Raw genomic sequence first — 27689 nt, 5'->3', positions numbered from 1 at the left:
GTTTTTCGCAGATATCTCAAAAACGGCGGCGCGGAGCGCCACCGTTTTTGGCACACCTGTTAACCCGCGCCCCGTTGGGCTCTGCCGAGCAACACGCCCCGTTGGGGGGGGGGGGCATTTTGCCCCCCCCCCCCCTAAAATCTCGAGAACCACGCAACCTAGCGACAAGCGGCAAACGGTGTTGGATAGCCCTATCAGGGAACTACCTTGTGACCCAATTTTATTGACCCAGGTCAAACCGATGACGTCACAGGTCAGGTCAAAGGTCCAATTTTCACCGTTTACAGGCATTTCAAGAAATGCGTTGTAAAATCGAGTAAAATGCATTTCATTGAAACTCATCGATGGGGAAATGTTCTTCAAACACATATTTTGTTATTTGAGGTCACTGATACCAGGTCAGGTCACAGAGGTCAGGTCACTGGGGGGTCACAATATGAAAGTGTCGTGTGATGTTTTATGGCCCATTTTACATGACAAATGCGATTATGTGGGTCAGGCAGCATTTGGGGCCAGCTTAGGTCACGTTTTGGTCAAGGTCAGGTCAAGGTCAGGTCAAGGTCAGGTCAAATTAAGTCAAATTTTAAAGTTAATATTTTTGCATAAAATGGGTATCGAACCGTTGCAGCTCGTCACGGGGAGTTCAATGGTGGTCTTTGTTTTGCCGTAAGTGGTCTAGAATCGCTAAAAATTGAGTTCAAAAATTTGACGTCGTCATTTTTGAACAGTTTTTTCGCTATAACTTGGCCAAAAAACGAGATGTCGATCTGAAATTTGGTATGTATATAGAAGAGCGCAGGGACTATCACATATATTCCGGTGTTTTCGAAATTCGGAAAAAATTTGGATTTTTTTATTTTTTCTAAAAAAAATCATTTTTTTGATTTTTTTGGGGTCAAAAAACCAAAATTTTGAAAATCCGAGATGACAGTTTTGTAGCGTTGCTTTTTGTCTACTAGACCATATAAAGAACTTTGAAATTGCTTGATAACTGTAGATTTGGTGAGCGTTTCAAGATTGCATGTTTTTGCTCATTTTTGCTCGAACATGACCTCAGTTTGACCTCAATACCTCCTGACCTAAGGTGACCTAAGACTTGAAATTTGGTGTGAAGGTGTCAAATTGATGCCCGGGAAGGTACTGAAAATTTGGCGGCGCTGCGTGCCGCCATTTTCTTGCTATTCAGGAAAAACCACAGGGGGGCCAAAATGCCCCCCCCAAACGGGGCGAGGGTTAATGCATCTTTTCCGCACATGTTGTGAAAATTGCAGACCCAGGACTCTCAAGGTCAGGTCACCAGGTCAGGTCAAGTGACCTCACCTCAGAAAAAGTTTCAATCCTCGTCATAGCTACACCAACTGAACAATCGCCTTAAAACTTTCAGCGATTAATAAGAATAACAGCATGTACAAAATGTTTATCTCGGAATTTTGATATCGGTGACCTAAGGTCAGGTCAATTTTGCGACCTCTCCATTATAAGTCAATGGGAGAAAATTAAAATGCACCTCTTTTGGACGAATGATGTTCAAAACCCTATCAAACAACAGTTCACAGGTAAACATGACAACCTGAATCGGAAAAATGCACCTGTGACCCCTCTGTGTGCCCCTGAGGTCATCTCAGGTCATGAGCGGTCACCAGCAGTTTTTTTGGCTATAACTTTTGATAAAGACGTGCTAAAGCGATAAAAACAAGTCAGATGTATTCCGCTCGACGATACGGATCGACTGATATGCAACATGACCCTTTCCAGTTTCCGGTCAGGTCATGATCTTGACCTGAAGTAAAATTTTCAAAATGACCTTTCAAGGTCAACAAATAGTTCATTCGACGCGTCTCAACGAGAGGAACACGATGCTGCCAAAAGTAATGTCGTGGCTCTCTTGAGTTAAAAGTTATTGACGAAAAACCACTTTCGGGAAAACTACTATTTTTACAGTTTTTGCCCTCTGGAGCAAAACCGTTGACCTGAGATCAAATCTGAGAACAATACTCAGAAAGGTCTGTAAAAGGGCTATCGAATGCGCTTTTCCGCGGTGTTGTAGCTCGATTGATTCCGGAGTTAGCCGTTGTCGGTTTCCAAAATTGTTGAAATGGACTACATTTGACCTTCGATGACCTCTAGCGACCTTACCTTTGACCCGACCCAAAAAAATGACCTAGTGTTTCCGTCATTATTTTTGACGCTCTTTCGAATGCCGCTTACCGCGTGTTGCTACCTGGCCCAGGAGCCGAGTTAGACGGGGGGTGTTAAGACACCCCCCCCCCCGGCCCGGCGCGAAAATGGCGGAGCGCTGGCCCGGCGCGGGTTAAAAACTTTTGGAACACACTGTATACTTTTGACCTCAAATCTCACCCAAGAGGGATCAGGCTTCGGAAGTCCAGGAATTTCTTCACTACGCCTCCAGAGGTCTCTGTGAGCGCCTTCCACGAGTAGATGGCACTGAAAGCCCACGTTGGTGCTGAGATTGCTTATGCTGTGCAGTGTGCACTACTGCATCAGTGGCGTATCCAAGGCGTATTTGGAAATTCCGACCTCGACGAGCATCTGTGGTAGAAAACCACCCCTTTGGTAGGGGAAACTACTTCTGTCTGCTACCATTTGCACTACATGCGTCGCTATAGCTGCGACATCTATGCATATTAAATCGCGACGTGTGTGTGCGGTGGCCGGTGATTCTTGGGTGATTCTACATTTCTGTAGTTAGCGATTAGCTAGGGCAGCAGGGTGGATCCAGACTTTCAGTTTGAGGGTGGGCGGACTCTTGGCCGGCCCGATCCCCGGCAGTCAAAGTTGCTGAGCGGGGGCCCGGGGGGGGGGGAAGGAAGGTCCAATATAATGACCCAAAAGACATGCCTATTGCCCATAGGTATATACGTATGTATTGAATGGTATCAGCACTCAGCAGTGTGCCTCCTGAGATGTTAGTGATTTTTATCGATTCATCAAGTTGACGATTTGTTTTTTTGCGGATATCTTAAAAACGGCAGCGCTCCGTGTCGGTGTCTTTTAACTTATTTAATAACCTTTAGCTTTAACTTTACCAATACCAATACAAACCAATACATACTATATATGCCTATAGGCAATATGTGTGGCATCATATTGGACCTTTCTCCCCCCCCCCCCCGCTCAGCAACCGGACTGCCAGGGATCGGGCCGGCCATGAGTTACTCCACGCCCACCCTTAACCAGGGATGCGGAGTCGTGGACATTTCAGACGGTTCCGACTCCGGCTCCGGCTCCGGGTGAAATGCCATGGCGGCTCCGGCTCCGGCTCCGGCTCCGAGTAAAATGATCCGGCGGCTCCGGTTCCAATACTCAGTACATTTTAAATACCTACGGGTGGCAGAAAAAAGAAGATGGGATTGGTGCACGTTGCTTCTGCATTTGCATAACTTAAGGCTATTTTCATATTTTGAATACCGTATTTCTTACTGCCTGGAACTGTGAGTTTAAGGCAGTTCGGTTTGACAAACCGACCGAACTAGGTCAATATTTGTTTCCTCTTTTTGACAGCTCCTGCTCTGGCTCCGGCTCCGAACTATATTGTTTCACAGCTTCGGCTCCGGCTCCGGGCAAAATATGCCGGCTCCGGCGGCTCCGGCTCCGGCTCCGCACCCCGGCCCTGCCTCAAACCGAAAGTCTGGATCCACCCTGGTGCCCTAGCTAATCGCTTACTAGAATCAGCGCACACAGGTGTCGTGGTTTACATGTATATGCATAGATGTCGCAGCGATAGCGACACATGCAGTGCAAATGGTAGCAGACAGCAGTAGTTTCCCCTACCAAAGTGGTGGTTTTCTACCACAGACGCTCGTCAAGGTCGGAAATTCCAAATACGCGTATCCAAGGAGTGGTCCTGGGGTCCTAGGGTCCCCCTGGAACATATTCCGATTTTTTGTCTCGAAAGAATCGAAATGGCTTCGAGGGCCTTTTGACCACTTACCCACCAATTTTATATAATTTTAAAACGGGTCCTTTTAGGTCTTTTCACGACCTGAGGCCAACCGCGGGCCCCTTTTAAATTAGCCCAAATGCCCAGTTCGTGCGTTTTGGGTACGGCGTCAAAGACCATTACGTCAGCGATGACGTATTTTACACAGGATCGCTTCCTGACTGGTCCAGCGGAGAGTGATTTTCCTTGATAGTAGAGAACCTTGGTCTAACGTCGTTAGAAGAGCTTCATATGAAGCCCACTAAAAATAGGCGTGATGCTCCCCACCCCCGTTCAAAGCGTGAATAACGTCCACTGAACCTCAAGAGTCACAGATGTGACGTCACACGCCAACGACCGCGATACCATTGGGTGTCAGTGGTGACGTCACTGTCGGGAGTATGACCCTTGAAACGGTGCCGGTCGACCGCCGTGCCGCCCTACCGCCGCCCGCGTCATACCACCCACTCAATACGGAAACGATAGGCGATGTTCGACGGCACTATCGCATCGAACCACCAGTAAGCCGAATTTTGTGACGAACGACAGACAGTCCAAGCTCTTCCTGCATCATGTTAAGTGTTTTCTGTCATATGATCTCTTTTACGTTTAACTGCAAAAAAAAAAACTTTTAGATAACTACCGAGTACGTAGGTAGGTACTTACCTATGCAGGAACAAGAACGTAATTGTCGCTGGAGTCAATCAATTTTATCAGAATGCCAATACTAATAGGAATGACGGTACTCCACCATGGTCAGCCACCTAGGGGATGTGCATTCCTATCGATGAACAGAATCTCAGTAACCAGATACTACGATAACATATCGTTTTTTAAGCTATAGACTGAAGTCCCAAGCCGGCAACCACATTTCAAAATTTTGCGGACGCTTTGCATTATTTTTCATCGCGAATTTAACCGAGTCCAAGAAAACATTTGCCGAGGAACATTTTTACTTTCCACGATTTTAAGTACCTACACGCGAGCTTGATGTTTTCACATACCTAATTTGTTTATTTGATGATATTTGTCTTTGTTTCAGACGATATTAACGTAGTCATGTACCTTTCATAGGTGTGCTTGTACTGCCAGATCCAGAAATTTGGCTTTCGATAATCTGATTTTTTTTACGTGGGAGGGGGGGTGCTCATCAAAAGGTATCGCCTATTCCTGAAATCAGGGATGCGGAGCCGTGAAAATTTCAGACGGCTCCGGCTCCGGCTCCGGCTCCGGCTCCTGAGAAAAAATCGGCTCCAGCTCCAGCTCCGGCTCCGGGTGAAATGTCATGGCAGCTCCGGCGCCGGCTCCGGCTCCGAGTAAAATGGTCCGGCTCCGGCGGCTCCGGCTCCGGCTCCGGCTCCGACTCCGACTCAGTACATCTCCTATGCGCAGGAATGCGGAGCCGTGGAAATTTCAGACAACTCCGGCTCCGGCTCTGGCTTCGGAGGAAAAATCAGCTCCGACTCCGGCTCCGGCTCCGGGTGAAATGTCATGGCGGCTCCGGCTCCGGCTCCGGCTCCGGGCAAAATTTGCCGGCTCCGGCGGCTCCGGCTCCAGCTCCGGCTCCGCACCCCTGCCTGAAATATAATCGGATTTCTCCGTTTTATGCGTTTCTGTTCAGTTGAAAATAAATTTACATATAAAGGTATTTAACTAGTTTTCTTCAGCTGCGAAAAACATAAATAGAATATGATCACCAATTTCGGATTTTGCGGGAGGGGCAAGTGCTCCGGCTACCTTGGACCCACCAGTGTGTGTGCTCATCTGTTAATCAGAAACAAATATCGTCTTATTATAGTATTTCAGAGCCCAAAACTATCGGCTTAACTCCTCTACTCATTCTATTTACCCCTTTTATGTAAAGGTACCTCATTTTAGAACCCAAAAACATTTCAAAGTCTTGTCGCCCAAACCATTAATCTGCCATCCACCTTGACTCACGCGTTGGCATTTATGCAATACGGAACATTTGTATGTTTGTTCAAAGGCTGTTGTTTACCGGAACAGCTATGATTTGTCACCCGGATCAGAGATCATGCCAATAGCGCGGCGCGGCGGCCGGTTGCGGTGGCTCGGAAGTATAGGCTCATTGTATTCCGGGACACTCAGCGGGGCTGTGGCGGTGCAGTCACAGTGACGCGCCACTCCTCGGCGGCACAGCCGGCGTCACACGTCTGTGACATCAGCGTCACACGCCGGCCACTTATCGGCGGCTGCAAACACCCGCCGAGCGGCGCCCCTGACACGGCTAATTTTGGCGATAGTGAGCTCGATAGGTAGGTGAGCGATAGCGCGGGTGGCGGACGGCGGACGGTGGACGCTCGGTCACTCAGCCGACACCGGGCCCAGAGAGGAAGCCCCTCACCCTCCCAGCGCAGCGTGTCACCATGAGCGTCACCAACAGCGGTGCAGAGGTCGTGGGAGAGAAGAAACGAGGCCGGCTGCAGAAATTGTTACCATGGAAGAAGCATAAGGTAAGTGAATCCGGTAGGCAGATGGGACTACTTGAGACTGTTGGCTTTGTTTTCAGCTATTTTGTCGCTAACCGGAGTGTATATCCATCTTAGGATGGCTGAGGCAGAATTTAATCAGTTTTGTGCTTGTTTCGACTAAGCGTTAGGCATTTATGGCGGTCCTTCCTCGTTGGTGGGGTCTGAAGATAAAATCATCGTCAGCTCTGTTGTGTCCTACGCAGTAGGTAGGTATATACATAGGTATGTAGGTGCGCATTGGTGTGCACTACGCAATATCCCTACTACGCAATGTGCTGGCGAGTGAATCGCATGCCGTCAACAGCAATGCCTTTGCGTGGAATGCCTCCATTATGACGAGTTCCTTAGCCCAGTATCTACTCTTCGAAGGTTGTGGCGCCGGCCATCGATACACCGGCTTCAGCTGCCCGCTGTTGCATTTAGGTACAACAGCTGGCCATTAAGACAGACACATCGGGTTGTTCGAATGTAAGTGTGCGTCCAGGGGGATCTGGACTAAGCTCTACGTCATCAATGGTACGACCGTCATCGATACAGCTCCGGGAGAGAGTTGCGGAGAAGGATGGATCGTTACTCTTGATTGCTATTACCCTCCTCTCTTATCCTTCTTATTTCTCCCCCATTCTCTCTCTCTCTCTCTCTCTCTCTCTCTCTCTCTCTCTCTCTCTCTCTCTTTCTCTCTCGTCTTCCCCTCTTTCTTTACCTCTCTGTTTTCTTGATGCAAGACATCAGGCTTATAGGTCACTCGGGCATAAGGCTTGTGCATGTCAGCAAGGTCAATAACGGTGTTAATTCCATTTAATTGGCCGTCGGCTCAACTGTGTCAGGTGTTCCACGAATCTATCGATTTTGTGACGCGTTCGCCCGCGGGCTCATCCACTGGTGAGTCTGTCATACAATCGACATACTGCGTGTCCGGCGGGTGTGGAGACTCCATCCCAGGGCGTGCTCGTCCGTCGAACCGTACATACGAGTTCGAACCGTACCGAACCGTACTTGTACGTACAGCCAGGGTGTGGGGCGCGGGTCTCCACAAAGCATGATAGATTTGGTGAGTCACCTAGGTACCTATACGCAGTACACATTTCTGCTGTGCTGTGTTCTATTGTTTGATTAGTGTACATTTTTTAGTCTCTAGTTCCTCACTTGCATAACGCCGAATAGCTTCTAGGTATTACTTCTGTTGTATAACATGTTCAAGTGCAGGTGTGTTTTGAAACACTGCGCACTGCACAGTGATGGTTCAGGTGGCCGGCGTGTAGCGCAATAGCTCACAATGCGTTGCGCACTCGCACTGCCCTTAGCCAAGGCGATGCGGACCTTGGTCTCCAATACGTCACCCAATCTCCGTGGTATGTGAGCACTTAAGAGCGCATGTCAGTGTTTGTCGAGTAAAGCTATTTATCTTATCTGGCCTTGTAATCTGAAGCTAATCTGGCGCTGACTATGAGTCAGTGCACTTCTGCTGAATGCTCGCCACTCGCTGAGATTGTGTATGGTTGCCACGTCGACCCACCATTGTGATTGATACAATGCTCTTTTTGACTGGAGACACGTGCTTGCAAGTTGAGACGAGAAATATTTCAGCATAATCAATAACCTGTTTTGAAAATGTTTCGTGCACATACACGCAAATAAAGCCTATGTTTTGATAGCTATTTAGCTTTACCGCCCAAATTTTACCATTCATATCGGCTATTATGCTGATAGAAATGTAAGCGGAGAGCGTCTCCAATCTAATTCTTTAAAAGTTAGCCGCGGTACGATTAACTGGCGACAGGCGTTTGACCTCGTCTTAGATATTACATAAGGCAACCAGGTACATACGTCTGAGTCTGACTCACGTGACAAAGCGGAGTGAACCTTGGACAAAACGTACGTCTTGCCATGGCGCCGGTACCACTACCTATCTCCTTTTCTACACTTTCTTTAAGGAGTAACGTCGATAAATATCTATTCGTTTACGCATCCCGGTCTGTTTGCCTTGGGTTGTGTGTGATACCTATACAATATACACCAGTATAACGCCTTTTGGGGCGACTAACGGAGCGAGCGAGAGGGTGAGCCTTGCACGTGCGAAATTTCGAGGGGGTACCTCCAGCTGACTTGTGCACGGCACCCTACTAACCGGTATCTAGCGATGTGCCAAATTTGAGCACAATCGGCCCAGCCGTTCTCGAGATCTGGAGGCGGTACCCTGCACGTGCGCACGTGCAAAATGGGTCCCAGCTGACTTGTGCACGGCACCCTACTAACTGCTCCGTAACCGTGTGCCAAATTTGAGCGCAATCGGTCCAGCCGTTCTCGAGATCTAGAATCGACCCCTGCACGTGCGCACGTGCAGCAGCACCCCAACTCTGGCACATGGATATGCATTGCCTAGTGGGTGCCTACCTACATGCCAACTTTCAGCGCAATCGGTCAAGTAGTTACCGAGATATTGCAACAATTGCAAAAGTGACACCTCTTCGTTTTGCACATGGCACGTGCATAAGGGGTCACCCACATGCATCGGGAATAGTCCAATACTTGGTAGAAGGAATGAAGCTACCCTACAAAAATTACCGCATGTAAATCGGTTGAGTGGTTTCTGAGATATAAGCGTCGCAGAATCGTGACCACGGCCGGCCGGCCGGCCGGCCGGCCGCTCATACTCAGAAATTTCCGTTATTCTACGTAAGACTCCGCTCGCTTCGCTCGCTCCGTAATTATACACCAGTATAACGCCTTTTGGGGCGACTAACGGAGCGAGCGAGAGGGTGGGCCTTGCACGTGCGAAATTGCGAGGGGGTACCTCCAACTGACTTGTGCACGACACCCTACTAACTGGTCTCTAGCGATGTGCCAAATTTGAGCACAATCGGCCCAGCCGTTCTCGAGATCTGGAAGCGGCACCCTGCACGTGCGCACGTGCAAAATGGGTCCCAACTGACTTGTGCACGGCACCCTACTAACCGGTCCCTAACCGTGTACCAAATTTGAGCGCAATCGGTCCAGCCGTTCCCGAGATCTGGAAACGACCCCTGCACGTGCGCACGTGCAGCAGCACCCCAACTCTGGCACATGTATATGCAGTGCCTAGTGGGTGCCTACCTACATGCCAACTTTCAGCGCAATCGGCCAAGTAGTTACCGAGATATTGCAACAATTACAAAAGTGACACCTCTTCGTTTTGCACGTGGCACGTGCATAAGGGGTCACCCACATGCATCGGGAATAGTCCAATACTTGGTAGAAGGAATGAAGCTACCCTACAAAAATTACCGCGTGTAAATCGGTCAAGTGGTTGCTGAGATATAAGCCTCGCAAAAGCGTGACCACGGCCGGCCGGCCGGCCGGCCGGCCGGCCGCTCATACTCAGAAATTTCCGTTAATCTAAGGAAAGACTACGCTCGCTTCGCTCGCTCCGTAATCACCATGCTTTTATTTTGGAAGGTCGTTAGATCCTAGGGCAATATTTTAGCTCCAGGCCATGGGTAGATCCCAATGTCTTCCTTGACTCATTCCCTCATTCCCCGCCCGATTCCGCAATGAATCTCTCTGACGGGTAATAGATTTGTGAAGACGCATCCTATTTACGTACGTATGTGTGCTACCTGCACTTGAACCCCACTCCAGCCCGTCATCATATGATTGTTTTGTTTCAGGCACAAATGAAGCTCACTGCCAGTCCCATAGCCTTCGAGCAGTACGACCCACAAACCAAGTCCCTGCTGAAGCAGAACTTTGGCGTGTTGAACAACCTGGAGACGGTGTGGCCGGGTGGCATCTGCCTGCCGTCCACCTACCGCGACATCGCCGACAAGGTGTACCACCTGCCGCTGCGGCCGTCAGACGTCTGGGTCATATCCTTCCCGAAAACAGGTCAGCTATAGCGGCCCTGCACGTATCAAACTGATTGCCAGTGTAACCGTGACTCGGCGTGTCCGTCCACTATCCGTCCATGGCGGCTGGGTGCTTTGATATCAGGGGAAGTTGATAAGAAATAATAAAAGTTCACCTTGCATGAGCTAAGAAAAATCGCATTCTAAGTATCACGGGAAATGTTGCTATCTTATTAGCTTGTTCGATGGTTTACTTCAGAATAACAGTAGCATTTTTACGTTTATGTGTCGGCAGGCTCCACATGGACACAGGAGCTCGTTTGGTGCGTCGGCAACGACTGTGATCTTGCCAAGGCCAAGTCACTTCACATGGACGTGAAGTTCCCGCTGCTGGAGCACTGGATCAACAGCAAAGGCATGATGACCAAGGTGATCAAGCAGAAGGGTGCGAAGACCACCAAAATGTTCACCATGCTCCGTCACAACCCTGAGCTCATGGCGCTAGCCAAGAACGACACAACGCAGATCATGCAGCAGACTCCCGATAACGAGAGACGCTTCGTCAAGACGCACATCTTCTTCTCTCTGCTGCCGCCCCGGATACTGGACGTCTGTAAGGTGAGCTCTGTCACTGTGAACACTGATGTTAGGCTCATGTGACCCTGACATCGCCGAGCCAAGCTTACGGCGGCAGCTCATCCCTGTTGCACTCCGTATCAGAGTGGTATCTGCAGGCCGACACTGACGATAGGCATGTACCGGGTATCGAACCCATGCGTCCTTCTGCGACGAGGCACGGCAGGACCCATAGCCCAACCCTGCCGAGGGTCCTTGGGTCGACCTGAATGTGGCTCATTTCGTGGTAGCGGAACTCGGAAGATTGATTCGGGGAGGTCGAGGCTCGTCTAGGAATTTTCGTCAATCTAAGCCTTGATCTAAGCTGTCTTGAATTTCAGCTCCGGTAGTGCAGAAACGTGTCTACAGATAACGCAGAAGTTTGTGTACTATCTTGCATCTAAGTAGGTGTCAACGCACTGGAGAAATAACAATTCCTTCGCTTAAAATTATGATGCCTAATTGAAGGTTACTTCTCTTACCGAATACTCCCAACTGCACCAGCACCGCAAACAAAGCCAGTAACGATCAGGTCGATAGAGCACGTGCTTAGTTTAAGTGCACGTGGAGGACGGAGAGTACGCTCAAAATGAAACCTAAAACTGCAGTGTACCTACAGTGTGTTCCAGAGCTGAGTTTTTAGGGTCTTGTTGGGAAACCTTTACAAAGTGCTTCACAAAGTGCGTACATCTTTCCTTACAACAGCGATATCCCACAATTTGAGTGTATTCAACCAGGAATTGAATATGCATGCTGATCGTGTGCATCTTTTCTTTTTATTTTAGATAGTGTACGTGACCAGAAACCCGAAGGACACAGTGGTGAGCTACTACCACCACAACCTGCTCTTCAAAGGCCTGTATGAGTTCCGGGGAGACTTCAAGACCTTCGTAGAACTATTCATGGCGAACACATGTGAGTTGAGTTGATGTGTGAGATAAGTAGCATTAGAATATGGCTAACACACGTTTTCAAAACATCTACTATGTTGAAATCCATGTATCGCGCCTACCTATTCGAATAAGTTTCGTACAAATACCTAATTGAATGCGAGATTTTACGTTAGCGGATAGCTTCTGCGTTTGTTGTTTACATCGCATCCTATCAATAACCATGTCAACGTACTCAGAAAATGTCAACCTAAGTGAATTAAATGTATTGTGCACAATATCACCGACGCACACATCTAAATGCAGATTGCATTGAGTAGATGTGATGACACTACAGACACGCCTATCTCGATTGTCACCGGTGCTGTGTGTGTGTGTGTGTGTGCGCCGCAGTGCCGTGGTGCCCGTACTGGGAGAACCTGCGACAGGCCTGGAGTCGGAAGGACCACCCCAACATGTGCTTCCTGGTCTACGAGGACATGAAACAGGTGAGTGCCGATGAGCCTTGGTGTGGCATCTCACTGTATGAGGATAATGGGCGTGCTATCGAGGGGACTGATATCCCAATCATTCAACGTTTATAGGTTTACCGGTCTGCGAAGTGGTCGATGATCTTAAGAGCCCACTGCAGTGCCCCACCATACACGATAAATGCAGGACGATAATCGGATTCAGACGCGTGGTTTATTTGTTTCACTTATAGATAATCCATTGTACACGGCACGGACCACGGTGTTTTGGCTGCTCAAAGGGCTGGTGTCGGCTCACGTTTATAGTTTTGGGAACGGCAGCTGAGCGGTGGGCTGCAGCCAGTTCTCCTCCGAGTACTCAGCTCCGTCCGTTTCCACCACGTGGAACGTGTAGATGTGCCGCGAGCGGGCCGACGTGTTGGCGCTGCTGCGGTGCTGCACCAGGCCGCTGATGAGCACACAGCCGCCCCTCTTCACCGGCACCGGCACGAACGCCTCCGGGTCGACCTCCTGCTGCTGGCCGCGGAACAACAGCCGCGGCCCGGCCGGGTCGGGGTTCCTCACGAACCGGCGCGTGACGGGACCTTTGTGCGAGCCGGGCGCGAACCACAGACAGCCGTTCTCGACGTCTGCGTCCTCCAGGGCCATCCAGAGGCCGGCGATGGCCGACGGCGGCTCCGTGTAGAGGAACGTGGCGTCCTGGTGGGGTGTCACCTCGCCGCCGATGCCCGGCTGCTTGAAGATGTACATCGACTGCGCCACGGCCGGCGCCGAGAAGCGCAGCGAGCGGCACAGCGCGCGCACCTTGTCGCTGAACGTGACGGCCCGGAACTCGGGCACCAGCCAGTGCAGCGCGTGGCCGATCTTGTTGATGGCCAGCGACCGGTCTACAGTCAGCTCCCCGGCCGAGTTGAACGCGCCCTCCTCCCAAAAGAACCGCACCTTGTCGCCACTCTCCAGGAAGTAATCATCCTTGGCTCGAAGGTCTACCTGCAACAGACGAAAGCAAAAAACTTCGAGAGAGGAGAGGCCGTGAGTGTGGACTTGCGCTTATTATTTACATGCATAGTACTGAAAGACAGGAGTTTGTCAGAAAGGCTCTTCTCGTTTATGATACGCAATGCGTATGGTCGCTAAGTGGACAATGCCAATGGAACAGCCCCGGCAGCTTTTTGTATGATGCGTATAGAGAATGGTGTCATGCCATCTATAGCGGCAATTCCCACCCTTTTGTTTTTGTTCCTTTTTCGCGAACATATAAGAAAACAGCGGCGCATCTTATCCTCTATCTTTCCTGCAAATATTGTAAAAATTCACATTCAGGCGGGAATCAAACCTGGATGGCTGAAATGGTGAAAACTATAAAGCGCATTGACGAGTTGAGAAAGTACTCATTTGTGAAGATTCGCCGTATCCCTCCAACGCCCGTTGGTGTTGTGATGTGAGCCGTACGGCTGCGCCCGCGGTGTGTGCGCGGTGTCACCTGACGGTCCTCCAGCGTAGTGAAGATGCTAATCCGGTGCTCCGCCGGGTCCAGGCCGTCCACTATCCGCGCCCGCGCCGCCTCCAGGGACGCGACCTCCTGGTTGGAAAGGAACTCGGGCAGCACGAGGTAGCCATCCTCCTCAAACTGACGCAGCTGGCTGGGAGTGAGCATGGCGCCGTGCCGCACTCCTGCGCCGCTGACCCACGCGTCACCACTGACCAGTGACCGCCGTCTCGGCGCCGGCCGGTCGGATAAACAGCCGGCCGACCGCACCAGACGGCCGCTGGGGGCTGGTCTCGGCCAGCGGGACCCCGTGTCCACCAGGCGTCCCGCCGAGCTATCCCACTTATATAAACAACCGAGTTACGTCTGATACTGGCTAAAACTGAGCGCCCTTTCCGCGCCATATACCAACTCAAGGCCATTAGGGTGCGTGGAATTTGTACAATGCTGCTTTTAAAATAGCATTCTCTAGAGAACGGATAGTACCAGGTACGACCGTTATATTCCGCAGCCGTTTGAAAAATCAAGACGAGCTCCCACCATCTCTAAATTATGGTGCAGCTTTCCAGTTTCACAAGTCTAGGTCGCATATGTTTTCTCGCCACTCCGTTATCCCGGGAAGAAGGGAGAACATTGAGAGCTAATGAACTTTCCACCGCTAATATTATCTAAATGAGGCACAGACTTCTGTTGGGCACAAACTTTTTATCAAACGTGAAATTGTAGACAGATAAATAGCATTTCCCGATAAAGTGCACCCAAGACGAACGGACATGTATACATATAGTATCATGTACGTATGTACGTACGGCTCTCGCGAGATTACGCGGTAGGTTTTGCACTTTTACATTTCCGGTTATATCTCAGAAACTAATCGATCTACGATGAAGCCATTTTACACGATCATGGCCGGCTTGTTACCCAACAAGTCGATCGCACCTTCAACACTTAAAAGCTTAAGACGACGAAGATATAGCCTGAAGTACACTATATTTTCTAGGTGCAAAACCTACCGCTAAAACCCGCGAGACCTGTACAGTCGAGAAGGTACAGGTTAATCGATAGGGATTCGATCTATTCGTTGTAAACAGCGTACAGTTAGGCTGACCCGCTTAACTTCAAAGTCATGCGGCACAGTCGACCTGCAGTATCATGCGGCTACTGCCTGTGCTGCGGCCCGGGTGAACAGCGATTAAAGAGTCCCTTTCGATTAACTTGTAGCCGACTGTACCAATCACAAGTATATGCTCGCCCGAAATCGAAATCGTTATACTTCATTAGTCTTGATTGTTGTTAGCACTGTTTTGAGAGACATGCTTAAACATATAATCAAGTAAAGTAACCGTACTCTCATAGTTAATATCCAAAATCTTAAGAAAAGGCCTGATTCAAGACACCTGAAGTTGAAGTCTTGAGTTGGAGCGAGTTGAAGAAGGCGTAAGCCGAAAGCTCCTCGGAATTATCAGGCCTTTTCTTACGATTTTGGATATTAACTATGAGAGTACGGTTACTTTACTTGATTATATCGTTATATTTCACCCTGTCGTTGTGACGGGTATAACTCACGCTGACCCGACCCTTGCCTTCGTGCCGGTATTTCGCACTGACCCGACTCCTTTCCTTGTGAAGGACCTGGCCGCCGCAGTCCGAAAGGTCTCCGACTTCCTGGAGAAGCCGATGACGGAGCAGCAGGTGGTCGACCTCTGTGACCACCTCAGCTTCAGCTCCATGAGCAAGAATGACAAGGTGAACCGAGAGGTCTTCAGGGACGTCCTCATGCACGAGAACAAGTCGGAGAAAAAGTTCATCCGGAAAGGTAAGACGCATGAAAAATCAGTCTTCTCTACTATCAATAAGTCTTACTCGTATGTGTCGATTTAAAACATTGCTGCACGTAAACGGAATAAATATGCAATTAAGAAATTCGGTAAGGCAAATCACGTTTAATATTTAACAAGGACTAAGAGGAAAATGTGTGGAACTTCGTCTAGCGTTGATAAAAAGACGTCCCTTTACTTATCAAAGGTCATTCGTCTCATTAATTGAGCCCTTCAGTGCATTAGATTGGTGGTGGGTGTATGACTGTTGGGACTTCGCTCGACTAACCTGTCAATTTCACTTTTTGCCCAATAAAGGCCAGATCGGTGACTGGAAGAACTACTTCGACGAGGACCTGAACCGTCGGTTCGACGCCTGGATCGCGGCAAACAGTGAGGGCATCGACATCCAGTTCCAGTACGAATGACGGCCGCCGATGCTGGGTGGTGGTGCCAGGACTCGTGAGGGGTAGGACGGTCTGACGTCTCTGCCGATGCCGCTCTCTGGGAAAGGATGGCGACTTCGGCCGCTCTCCAGGAAAGGACAGCCGTCTCTCCCGTTCTCAAGGAAAGGGCAGAGACCTCGCCAGCTCTCTAGGGAAAGAGCAGCGGTCTCGCTCGTTCTCTGTGAAATGACAGTGGCGCAGGCCACTGTTATCAGTGGCGCAAGTGCGTCGAAAGGACAGCAGCCTCGCCCTGCGGCGAGCCGCGCCGGAGCCGACCGGCTGCTTGCGCGGTACACATGCAACTCAGGAGTGCAACTAGCAAGTGCAACAATATGCGAAAGACGGCAAAGTCAACATTTATGAAATAGTGTGCGCCAATGAATTGTAGATGTGCCTAACTCTGCGACAACGACAAGGAACGAGCCAAATATCCAACCACGTCGTTTCTTCATGTCCGGACTTGTACAAGAGGCTGAAGAGGGGCTAGAAAGCTGGAAGGAAGCCTAGGGGTTGGGGGAATTGTGTGGGCATGGTAGGCTTTGTGTGTCATCGTACGTTGCAGAAGAATCGCAGAAATGGTAAAACTGCCAATGTGAAATTATGGCGTGCAATTACTTGCGCTTGTACCGGACCGCTCTACGATTGTATACATACATTCATTGTTCATGTTACATATTTCTAAAGAATTGTTTTATTCCCGTATTTCAGGAACATTGTATGCTATATGTCACCTGTTAACCGACAAACCGAAAGAGGCGAAATATTGTTAGCATTCGTTGCATTTGTCGTGCATCTGAGATTAACCCTGACTTGAGGGGACCGAATGGGATCAGTGTTTGTGATAAAGTGGATTGAAATATAGGTGACTGTTTTCAATGTGAGAACATATGTGATGAATGTGAGAACCGTGCATTTTTTCAGTCCCTTCATAGCTATCGTTGATATAGTCGAAACTCTCTTGGTGGTACAAATTTCATTGCGTTGTAAAAAGACACGAGAAATGCTATGTCTCTCCCGTCCCGTTTATTTTCAAGCTCATGCAATGTGCATCCAATACGAATGTATTATTGTTCGGTACCGATTCACGACCTTCTGCGTCAGCTCAGAACCCTCCCGATGCCGGATGCAGGCAGCACGGCCATCTACTCTACAGCCGGCAGTCTCCCGGTTTCACCTGTGACCCGGCGACGAGACGAGGCCACTCAACTCGCTATTCTACTGTTGAGTGACAGGCACTCACATTATCTAACCCTTAGACGGATGACACCACCGACATGCCATGCACATCGTAGACGGAGGGCAATCGGTTACATTTACCGGATCAGAGGCGGAGGGCACCTGGTACCTACTCACTACTCAGTGGCAGATACCGAATCAGACACGACGAGAAGACACTGTACTTTGACAATGCGATATGAACATTAGGTACTCAGTATAAAGTTCATAATCTTATCCCGCGCCGTGCCGGTGGTCTGCGTTTTCCGTGTCATGATGGGGGGGGGGCGTATCACTTTCACGCCTCCCCCCCCCGCCATCTAACTCGGCTTCTGGACCACGTAGCAACACGCAGTAAGCGGCATTCAAAAGAGCGTTAAAAAAAACAATGAAAACATATTCCAGTGTTTTCTTTTTTGTCAGGTCAAAGCTAAAGGCCAGGTCACTAGAGGGTTCCAAAGGTCAAATTTTGCCCATTTCAACAAGTTTCGACGGATCGGTGTATAGCCCGGGGCCAATAAAGCTACAGCGCCGCGGATATGCGTATTCAATAGCTCTTTATATTTACCGCTCTTTCTGCAGTAATCCTTAGATTTGACATGAGGTAAACGGATTAGCCTCCAGTGGCCGTATTCACAATCACTGGTGGTTAACCCGCGCCCCGCTGGGCTATTCAGCCATACGCGCCCTGCTGGGGGGGGGGGGGACAGATTCCGCCCTCCCCCTGTCTAACTTCCGAGCCGATGGTCGTATAGAAAGACGGGGAAAACGGCAATCGAAAGCTCTCAACAAGGCGGATCTTAAGAGTCGAATTTTTTGCTTAAGTAGGTCAGAAGTCAGATCGAGGTCAGGTCAAGGGTACAAAATGCAAATTTCGGGCTACAGTAGGTATCGGCCTTGCACCGTACCGTAGTTGCCGAAAAATGGACTGAGACTGGTTGCCCAAAACGTGTTCTTAGGCTACCGAGACAATATTCGTTGCATACAATATCATGCAAGGTCAAGGTCACAAGGTCAAGGTCAAGGTCAGGTCAGGTCACCAAAAACGAAATATAGAAAAGGGCACGTGCGACACATGTTTTATGGGTCATTTTATTCATAGAATTCAATAGACACACTCGATAAGTGATATGGACCACATGTTAATGAATTTCAGATCGAGGTCAGGTCAAAGTCAGGTCAAGTGAGGTCAAATTTTGAAGTTGGTTGTTAAGACCTAAAAAGGTGTGTATCTGATGCAGTTTTTCACGACGAATCGAATGGTGCTATTTTTGTTTCCGTACGAGGTCTAGAACGTCAAAAAAAAAACATTTAAAAAATAGCGTCGTGACGTCATAAAGATTTTAATAACTCACATTTTTAAACCGATTCTTCTAAAAATGGTATGTCGAGGTGCCATAGATCACTTCTCTGACATGTATTCCGTTTTTTTTTTTCGATACACTCAAAATTTTGGATTTTATAATTGTGTTCCCAAAAGTCAGTTTTTAACATTTGGGCCAAAATCCCAAATTAAAAAAAAAACGAGACAACCATTTGATGGACAAAATAAAATCACGTATAACCTTTTTTGTTGCGTATTGATTGCTTTAAAAATGAAGATGTTAGGGGCGTTTGAAGTTTTGCGGTTTTTGAGGCGAAAATGGCGTGACATGACGTCACTTAAACGTCATTTTCTCAAACGATTTCCGACGGATTTCGCTCATATTTTCAGTGAACGTGTCAAATTGATGTATGATAAGGTACTGAAAGTTTGACGTTGATGACGTGACGCGTTTAGAAGTTATTGGCGAAAAACAGGAGGGCGGCAGATTCTGCCCCTCCCAACGGGGCGCGGGTTAAGGGCAGGGGTAAGAGTAACGGGTAGGTTATTTTTGTGGCACCATTCACAATCGGAGTTTACCCCTGATGGTCGCCCGGCGCTCCACAGACGTCACCACGCAGGCCAGGTGCCGTCTGCGTGGCGCCGAGCGACCATCACGGGTATAAACTTCGATTGTAAATACGGCCACAAAAATAACCCGTTGCCCGTTACTCCTATACCCCTACCCTTAGCCCACGACTGTGAGTATCCCCACAGAGGGCACAAACGTCAAACTCTAAAAAATAGCAGTTTTTAACCCTCGCCCTGGCAGGTCATTTTTCATTACATGGCCTGGAAGCGGGGGGGGGGGGGGGTCAATGCGAAGCCCCTCGTGATTGGCTTCTAAGTCCACCTAGAAACACCTTATAGAAACACCAAATTTGGTAGGTAGGTGGCGGTGGGCCCCTGGAATTCTCTCCCCTGTGCAAATTTGGTTGCTCTAGGTCAGGGTTGTACTCGACTAAAAAAAATTGCCGACTCGACTCATCATATTTGAAAGGGTCCTAGGTGTCATTTTTGCTGATAGCCTCTAGAAAGGTCACCCGAGGTCATTTGAGGCTTCAAACAGATTTTTGCCAATAACTCGCGATTGGAAATAGATAGGACGCTGGGGATGGTCTCATTGTGTTTGTCTTGTTCAGACGCATCGACTGATATGCAACATGACCTTTTCCGGTCAGGTCATGACCTTGACCTGAGTTCAAACTTTTCGTGCCCGCCCAGCCAGCCATCCCAAATGGGGCCCACATGGGCTGGAAGTGGGGAATCTGTGCGAATGTGGGCTGGGCTACTGATCTGGGTTTGTCATGGGCGTCCAACTAGGTCCCAGATGGGCTAAATGGGCTAACTTTACGTGCTGGACTTGGCCGGCGCCTCCACTGTGCCGATACCCTGCCAGACTCCTGATCTGGCAGCCGCCTGGGCACACCCCTGCCCGCGTCCCGGCGAGGTCACTGAGGTACCGTGTCGCCGGCGTTCACTTCGTTGTGTGGTGGCGCGGCCGAGGGGCGGCCGCGCGCCGGCAGTTGGTGACTATTAATAGACGCAATACGGCGCTGACGGACCGCTCGGGCCTCTACACTATCGTTACAAACTCAAGTCTTCTCCTTTTTCACAATAGTTACGCATCCACGCTGACGCTTCCGTTCTCTACCGGCCGCCGGCCGCTTACCTGCGTCCTGCAGTGGTAGCGTAGAGTAGTGGTTAGGGTCCCCGCATCATTTTCCATAGGTCTTGAGTTCGAATCTCTGGGGGTCTAGTGAGAGGCAAAGGGTCCGCGGTTCTCCCACGTGTGACCACATTGTTTTTGGAATTCACCCGGAAATAGCAGACGACATCAGCTAGGTACATACCAAATCCCAATTAAAGGAAAAGGGCCACCTTTAACATGGGGATTAAAACTGAGATAGCCATCTTGTAGCCCGTGTCCGAAAACCTTACTGTCTACCTCCTTACGGCCGATTTCGGCCTCCATTCGTAGTTATCGGCAATTTTAAAAGAAAATACGCCAGGAATGCGTCCTTATCCCAGGAATGCGTTCTTATCCGACAATACAGCCACCCGCGGCGAGGCTTTGGTTTTTTACCAATCAGCTCCAACCAGCTCAGCTTTAACCCTCGCCGGCACAGGGGGGGGGGGGGGGTGATGCAACCCCCCCTAAGGTTTTTCGCGAATAACTCGCGTAAAAAGCGGCCGATCGCGACGAAACTTTCAGTACCCTCGCATTGATCAATTATACACCTACCCTGAAAATTTCATGACCCTGACCCCAATGACCTTTGACCTGTGACCTCTTTTCTGTGACCATGTTTGGCCGAAATCGCGGTTCGGCGCATGTCCGCTCGCATTAGCCGCGCGTTTGCAAGCTTTTCGTGGTTTCAAACGTTCAAACATGTGATTTGATGTTGCTCCTATGCATTAGGGTGGGTGTCAAGGTCAACTGAAGGTCAGGTCAGGTCATTGACCTTTGGTGACCTCGGGTGACCTCGGTTCACTTTTTCGAGTTTTACATGTTTCTAGGCTAGTTTTTGGAGCTGAATTCGAATTTAGCAACCATTTGAACATTTACGAAGTAGTTTTGGTGCCTTCGTAACATGTTACGAAGCTGTCCGAGGCGGTTGACACGTATTACGAATACCCGTCACCAGGGCTGCGGAGTCGATGGATTTTCGGCGACTCCGACTCCGACTCCGACTCCGGCTTTCAAAAACCAGCTCCGACTCCGACTCCGACTCCGGGCAGAATTGTCGACTCCGACCGACTCTAACTCCCGACTCCGACTCCGCAGACCTAGCAGGGCTGCGGAGTCGACAGATTTTCGGTGACTCCGACTCCGACTCCGGCTCGGGTTTCTAAAATCGACTCCGAGTCCGACTCCGACTCCGGTCACAACTGTCGACTCCGACCGACTCCGACTCCGACTCCGACTCCGACTCCGCAGCCCTGCCCATGTCACAACCCCTACCGGTTGACCTGACCTGACCTGACCCGACCTGGTCTAAATGCTTAAAGACATCATCTATGATCAAAACTAACACGATATTCGTGATCAGCACCCCGGAAAACCACATAGCAGCCACACTTTACGACTTTCTAACAGGTCCCGATTTTCCCGGTTTTCGGGTCATTGACCTGACCTGGAAGGTCACCCGACGACCTAGGACCTTAAAATTGGGTATAATCGGCTTCCTCTCGTGACGGGCAACACGCTCGTTTTTTCCGCGAAGCTCTATCTCGATCAGGGGCCAAACGCGAGGGGGGGATCGTACCAACCCCCCCCCCTTTGTGCCGTCGAAGGACTCAAAATGGGCTGTGCCGGCGAGGGTTAACCAATCAGCTTGTATGACACAATCCGACGAGTCTGTCTTCTGAACGCTGATTGGCTTGAGTGTGACGTCATCGCTATGCCATCATACAGTAGGTGCCGTAGAGAGTATCAACATAGTACCAAGATGTTGAATAGTTTAAAATACTTTTTCGCGAATTGTGCACTTCTGGCACCAGTTTTAAAAAGAAAATGAAAAATAATAATGTCAAAATGAAAAACAACGATATCTTCATATTTCACGAAGGTGGCCCTTTTCCTTTAAAATCCATGTGCTCTTTTTGCGTGTGTCCGTGTGAGTCCCAACTTGAACTGGGAAAGCCCGTGTGGGACCCATATACATACATATATCCCAGCTGGGTCCCATATGGGCCCCACTTGGGCTGCCCATGTGGGTCCCAACTGGGAAAGCCCATATGGGGTTCAATACGGGCCCCAGATGGGTCCCACATGGGCCCCGTCTGGTGTGCCCAGATGGGACCCAGCTGGACGCCCATGACATTCCCATCTGGGTCCAAGGTGGGCAGCCCAGATGGGTCCCAGTTTAGTGCCCACTTGGGGCCCATGTGGGCCCCACTTGGGAAGGCTGGCTGGGCGTGTGGCGGCGCGGGGTGCGGTCTGGCCACAATATTTCGTAGATATGTAAAACAGGTAGTTATATAACACTGTATCTTAGAATTTTTGTTCTTGTAACGATGTGAGGAACTGAAACTCTTTTACTTAGTTTCGGGGCGTGTTAGATTTCTATCCTGATAAATGTTTGTAGTAAATTAGATCGAAAAATATTTTTTTTGCAGTGTTTTAAGCATTGCATATCGTCTTTTTACGTCAATGACGCGCTTGCGACGAAACAATTTAATGCACTTTGTGTGCACTTTGCACGCTTTGCAGCCTTGACTTTGCGGCTTGTAGCATCGAGAAATGACGTCCATCAATTGAGCAGCAGATTGATATTCGCGAATATCAAACTAAAAATTCGATATTCGGACGGGGAACGCAATAACTCAAGAACCAGTGAACCGATTTTGATGAAAATGCCCTCATTCGATTCCTCGTTCCTTATTGCAGGTTGACAGCGATTTCCAGGTCACTAGGTCATGACCTTCAAGGTCAGGGTCAAGGTCAAAGGACGGGGAACGCTCTACAGCCTTTAGTTACCGTCCGATTGACTTGTAAATGGTCTCAATCGATTCCTCGACCCCGATTCCAGCTTGACAGCGATTTCCAGGTCACTAGGTCATGACCTTCAAGGTCAAGGTCAAGGTCAAAGGACGGGGAACGCTCTACAGCCTAAAGTTACCGTCCGATTGGCTTGTAAATGGTCTCAATCGATTCCTCGACCCCGATTCCAGGTTGACAGCGATTTTCAGGTCACTAGGTCATGACCTTCAAGGTCAAGGTCAAGGTCAAAGGACGGGGAACGCTCTACAGCCTAAAGTTACCGTCCGATTGGCTTGTAAATGGTCTCAATCGATTCCTCGACCCCGATTCCAGGTTGACAGCGATTTCCAGGTCACTAGGTCATGACCTTCAAAGTCAAGGTCAAGGTCAAAGGACGGGGAACGCTCTACAGCCTAAAGTTACCGTCCGATTGGCTTGTTAATGGTCTTAATCGATTCCCCGACCCCGATTCCAGCTTGACAGCGATTTCCAGGTCACTAGGTCATGACCTTCAAGGTCAAGGTCAAGGTCAAAGGACGGGGAACGCTCTGCAGCGTAAAGTTACCGTCCGATTGGCTTGTAAATGGTCTCAATCGATTCCTCGACCCCGATTCCAGCTTGACAGCGATTTCCAGGTCACTAGGTCATGACCTTCAAGGTCAAGGTCAAGGTCAAAGGACGGGGAACGCTCTACAGCCTAAAGTTACAGTCCGATTGGCTTGTAAATGGTCTCAATTGATTCCCCGACCCCGATTCCAGCTTGACAGCGATTTCCAGGTCACTAGGTCATGACCTTCAAGGTCAAGGTCAAGGTCAAAGGACGGGGAACGCTCTGCAGCGTAAAGTTACCGTCCGATTGGCTTGTAAATGGTCTCAATCGATTCCTCGACCCCGATTCCAGGTTGACAGCGATTTCCAGGTCACTAGGTCATGACCTTCAAGGTCAAGGTCAAGGTCAAAGGACGGGGAACGCTCTACAGCCTAAAGTTACCGTGCGATTGGCTTGTAAATGGTCTCAATCGATTCCTCGACCCCGATTCCAGGTTGACAGCGATTTTCAGGTCACTAGGTCATGACCTTCAAGGTCAAGGTCAAGGTCAAAGGACGGGGAACGCTCTACAGCCTAAAGTTACCGTCCGATTGGCTTGTAAATGGTCTCAATCGATTCCTCGACCCCGATTCCAGGGTGACAGCGATTTCCAGGTCACTAGGTCATGACCTTCAAGGTCAAGGTCAAGGTCAAAGGACGGGGAACGCTCTACAGCCTAAAGTTACCGTCCGATTGGCTTGTAAATGGTCTCAATCGATTCCTCGACCCCGATTCCAGGTTGACAGCGATTTTCAGGTCACTAGGTCATGACCTTCAAGGTTAAGGTCAAGGTCAAAGGACGGGGAACGCTCTACAGCCTAAAGTTACCGTCCGATTGGCTTGTAAATGATCTCAATCGATTCCTCGACCCCGATTCCAGGGTGACAGCGATTTCCAGGTCACTAGGTCATGACCTTCATGGTCAAGGTCAAGGTTCGCGAATATCAAACTAACAATTCGATATTCGGACGGGGAACGCAATAACTCAAGAACCAGTGAACCGATTTTGATGAAAAGACCCTCATTCGATTCCTCGTTCCTCATTGCAGGTTGACAGCGATTTCCAGGTCACTAGGTCATGACCTTCAAGGTCAAGGTCAAGGTCAAAGGACGGGGAACGCTCTACAGCCTAAAGTTACCGTCCGATGGGCTTGTAAATGGTCTCAATCGATTCCTCGACCCCGATTCCAGGTTGACAGCGATTTCCAGGTCACTAGGTCATGACCTTCAAGGTCAAGGTCAAGGTCAAAGGACGGGGAACGCTCTACAGCCTAAAGTTACCGTCCGATTGGCTTGTAAATGGTCTCAATCGATTCCTCGACCCCGATTCCAGCTTGACAGCGATTTCCAGGTCACTAGGTCATGACCTTCAAGGTCAAGGTCAAGGTCAAAGGACGGGGAACGCTCTACAGCCTAAAGTTACAGTCCGATTGGCTTGTAAATGGTCTCAATCGATTCCCCGACCTCGATTCCAGCTTGACAGCGATTTCCAGGTCACTAGGTCATGACCTTCAAGGTCAAGGTCAAGGTCAAAGGACGGGGAACGCTCTACAGCCTAAAGTTACCGTCCGATTGGCTTGTAATTGGTCTCAATCGATTCCTCGACCCCGATTCCAGTGTGACAGCGATTTCCAGGTCACTAGGTCATGACCTTCAAGGTCAAGGTCAAGGTCAAAGGATGGGGAACGCTCTACAGCCTAAAGTTACCGTCCGATTGGCTTGTAAATGGTCTCAATCGATTCCTCGACCCCGATTCCAGGTTGACAGCGATTTCCAGGTCACTAGGTCATGACCTTCAAGGTCAAGGTCAAGGTCAAAGGACGGGGAACGCTCTACAGCCTAAAGTTACCGTGCGATTGGCTTGTAAATGGTCTCAATCGATTCCTAGACCCCGATTCCAGGTTGACAGCGATTTTCAGGTCACTAGGTCATGACCTTTAAGGTCAAGGTCAAGGTCAAAGGACGGGGAACGCTCTACAGCCTAAAGTTACCGTCCGATTGGCTTGTAAATGGTCTCAATCGATTCCTCGACCCCGATTCCAGGTTGACACCGATTTCCAGGTCACTAGGTCATGACCTTTAAATCGTGACCTGGAAATCTAGTGACCTGGAAATCGCTGTCAACCTGGAATCGGGGTCGGGGAATCGATTGAGACCATTTACAAGCCAATCGGACTGTAACTTTAGGCTGTAGAGCGTTCCCCGTCCTTTGACCTTGACCTTGACCTTGAAGGTCATGACCTAGTGACCTGGAAATCGCTGTCAACCTGGAATCGGGGTCGAGGAATCGATTGAGACCATTTACAAGCCAATCGCACGGTAACTTTAGGCTGTAGAGCGTTCCCCGTCCTTTGACCTTGACCTTGAACTTGAAGGTCATGACCTAGTGACCTGGAAATCGCTGTCACCCTGGAATCGGGGTCGAGGAATCGATTGAGACCATTTACAAGCCAATCGGACGGTAACTTTAGGCTGTAGAGCGTTCCCCGTCCTTTGACCTTGACCTTGACCTTGAAGGTCATGACCTAGTGACCTGAAAATCGCTGTCAACCTGGAATCGGGGTCGAGGAACCGATTGAGACCATTTACAAGCCAATCGGACGGTAACTTTACGCTGCAGAGCGTTCCCCGTCCTTTGACCTTGACCTTGACCTTGAAGGTCATGACCTAGTGACCTGGAAATCACTGTCAACCTGGAATCGGGGTCGAGGAATCGATTGAGACCATTTACAAGCCAATCGGACGGTAACTTTACGCTGCAGAGCGTTCCCCGTCCTTTGACCTTGACCTTGACCTTGAAGGTCATGACCTAGTGACCTGGAAATCGCTGTCAACCTGGAATCGGGGTCGAGGAATCGATTGAGACCATTTACAAGCCAATCGGACGGTAACTTTAGGCTGTAGAGCGTTCCCCGTCCTTTGACCTTGACCTTGACCTTGAAGGTCATGACCTAGTGACCTGAAAATCGCTGTCAACCTGGAATCGGGGTCGAGGAATCGATTGAGACCATTTACAAGCCAATCGCACGGTAACTTTAGGCTGTAGAGCGTTCCCCGTCCTTTGACCTTGACCTTGACCTTGAAGGTCATGACCTAGTGACCTGGAAATCGCTGTCAACCTGGAATCGGGGTCGAGGAATCGATTGAGACCATTTACAAGCCAATCGGACGGTAACTTTACGCTGCAGAGCGTTCCCCGTCCTTTGACCTTGACCTTGACCTTGAAGGTCATGACCTAGTGACCTGGAAATCGCTGTCAAGCTGGAATCGGGGTCGGGGAATCAATTGAGACCATTTACAAGCCAATCGGACTGTAACTTTAGGCTGTAGAGCGTTCCCCGTCCTTTGACCTTGACCTTGACCTTGAAGGTCATGACCTAGTGACCTGGAAATCGCTGTCAACCTGCAATGAGGAACGAGGAATCGAATGAGGGTCTTTTCATCAAAATCGGTTCACTGGTTCTTGAGTTATTGCGTTCCCCGTCCGAATATCGAATTGTTAGTTTGATATTCGCGAGCCTTGACCTTGACCTTGAAGGTCATGACCTAGTGACCTGGAAATCGCTGTCACCCTGGAATCGGGGTCGAGGAATCGATTGAGACCAATTACAAGCCAATCGGACGGTAACTTTAGGCTGTAGAGCGTTCCCCGTCCTTTGACCTTGACCTTGACCTTGAAGGTCATGACCTAGTGACCTGGAAATCGCTGTCAAGCTGGAATCGAGGTCGGGGAATCGATTGAGACCATTTACAAGCCAATCGGACTGTAACTTTAGGCTGTAGAGCGTTCCCCGTCCTATGACCTTGACCTTGACCTTGAAGGTCATGACCTAGTGACCTGGAAATCGCTGTCAAGCTGGAATCGGGGTCGAGGAATCGATTGAGACCATTTACAAGCCAATCGGACGGTAACTTTAGGCTGTAGAGCGTTCCCCGTCCTTTGACCTTGACCTTGACCTTGAAGGTCATGACCTAGTGACCTGGAAATCGCTGTCAACCTGGAATCGGGGTCGAGGAATCGATTGAGACCATTTACAAGCCAATCGGACGGTA

The 27689-nt window shown here is 49.5% G+C and overlaps 2 protein-coding genes across 2 annotated transcripts; one reads left to right on the top strand and one right to left on the bottom strand.

Annotated features, from left to right (window-relative positions):
• Positions 1-6028: 6028 nt before the first annotated feature.
• On the top strand, positions 6029-16864 carry LOC122385355 (luciferin sulfotransferase-like). Its single transcript, XM_043373576.1, has 7 exons — positions 6029-6414; positions 10080-10296; positions 10552-10874; positions 11657-11786; positions 12155-12249; positions 15350-15536; positions 15856-16864. Exons 1-7 carry the CDS (start codon positions 6328-6330, stop codon positions 15963-15965), a joined length of 1149 nt encoding a protein of 382 aa, XP_043229511.1. The 5' UTR covers positions 6029-6327; the 3' UTR covers positions 15966-16864.
• On the bottom strand, positions 12427-14059 carry LOC122385356 (phytanoyl-CoA dioxygenase domain-containing protein 1-like). Its single transcript, XM_043373577.1, has 2 exons — positions 13715-14059; positions 12427-13221 (listed from the first exon to the last, which is right to left on the bottom strand). The coding sequence occupies exons 1-2, from the start codon at positions 13886-13888 to the stop codon at positions 12532-12534; spliced, it is 864 nt and encodes a 287-aa protein (XP_043229512.1). The 5' UTR covers positions 13889-14059; the 3' UTR covers positions 12427-12531.
• Positions 16865-27689: the final 10825 nt, after the last annotated feature.

This window comes from Amphibalanus amphitrite, unplaced genomic scaffold (genome assembly GCF_019059575.1).
Source record: "Amphibalanus amphitrite isolate SeventyFive unplaced genomic scaffold, NRLGWU_Aamphi_draft 000215F_arrow, whole genome shotgun sequence".
Taxonomy (NCBI): Eukaryota; Metazoa; Arthropoda; class Thecostraca; order Balanomorpha; family Balanidae; genus Amphibalanus; species Amphibalanus amphitrite.
Note: the sequence above shows the minus strand (reverse complement) of the source record. Positions and strands in the feature narration are given on the sequence as shown.

Coding starts and splice junctions, on each gene's coding strand:
- LOC122385355 (XM_043373576.1), top strand. CDS start 6,328: ATGAGCGTCACCAACAGCGGTGCAGAGGTCGTGGGAGAGAAGAAACGA. Junction 11,787..12,154: donor ACTATTCATGGCGAACACAT/GTGAGTTGAGTT, acceptor TGTGCGCCGCAG/TGCCGTGGTGCCCGTACTGG. Junction 15,537..15,855: donor GAAAAAGTTCATCCGGAAAG/GTAAGACGCATG, acceptor TGCCCAATAAAG/GCCAGATCGGTGACTGGAAG.
- LOC122385356 (XM_043373577.1), bottom strand. CDS start 13,888: ATGCTCACTCCCAGCCAGCTGCGTCAGTTTGAGGAGGATGGCTACCTC. Junction 13,222..13,714: donor CTACGCTGGAGGACCGTCAG/GTGACACCGCGC, acceptor CGTCTGTTGCAG/GTAGACCTTCGAGCCAAGGA.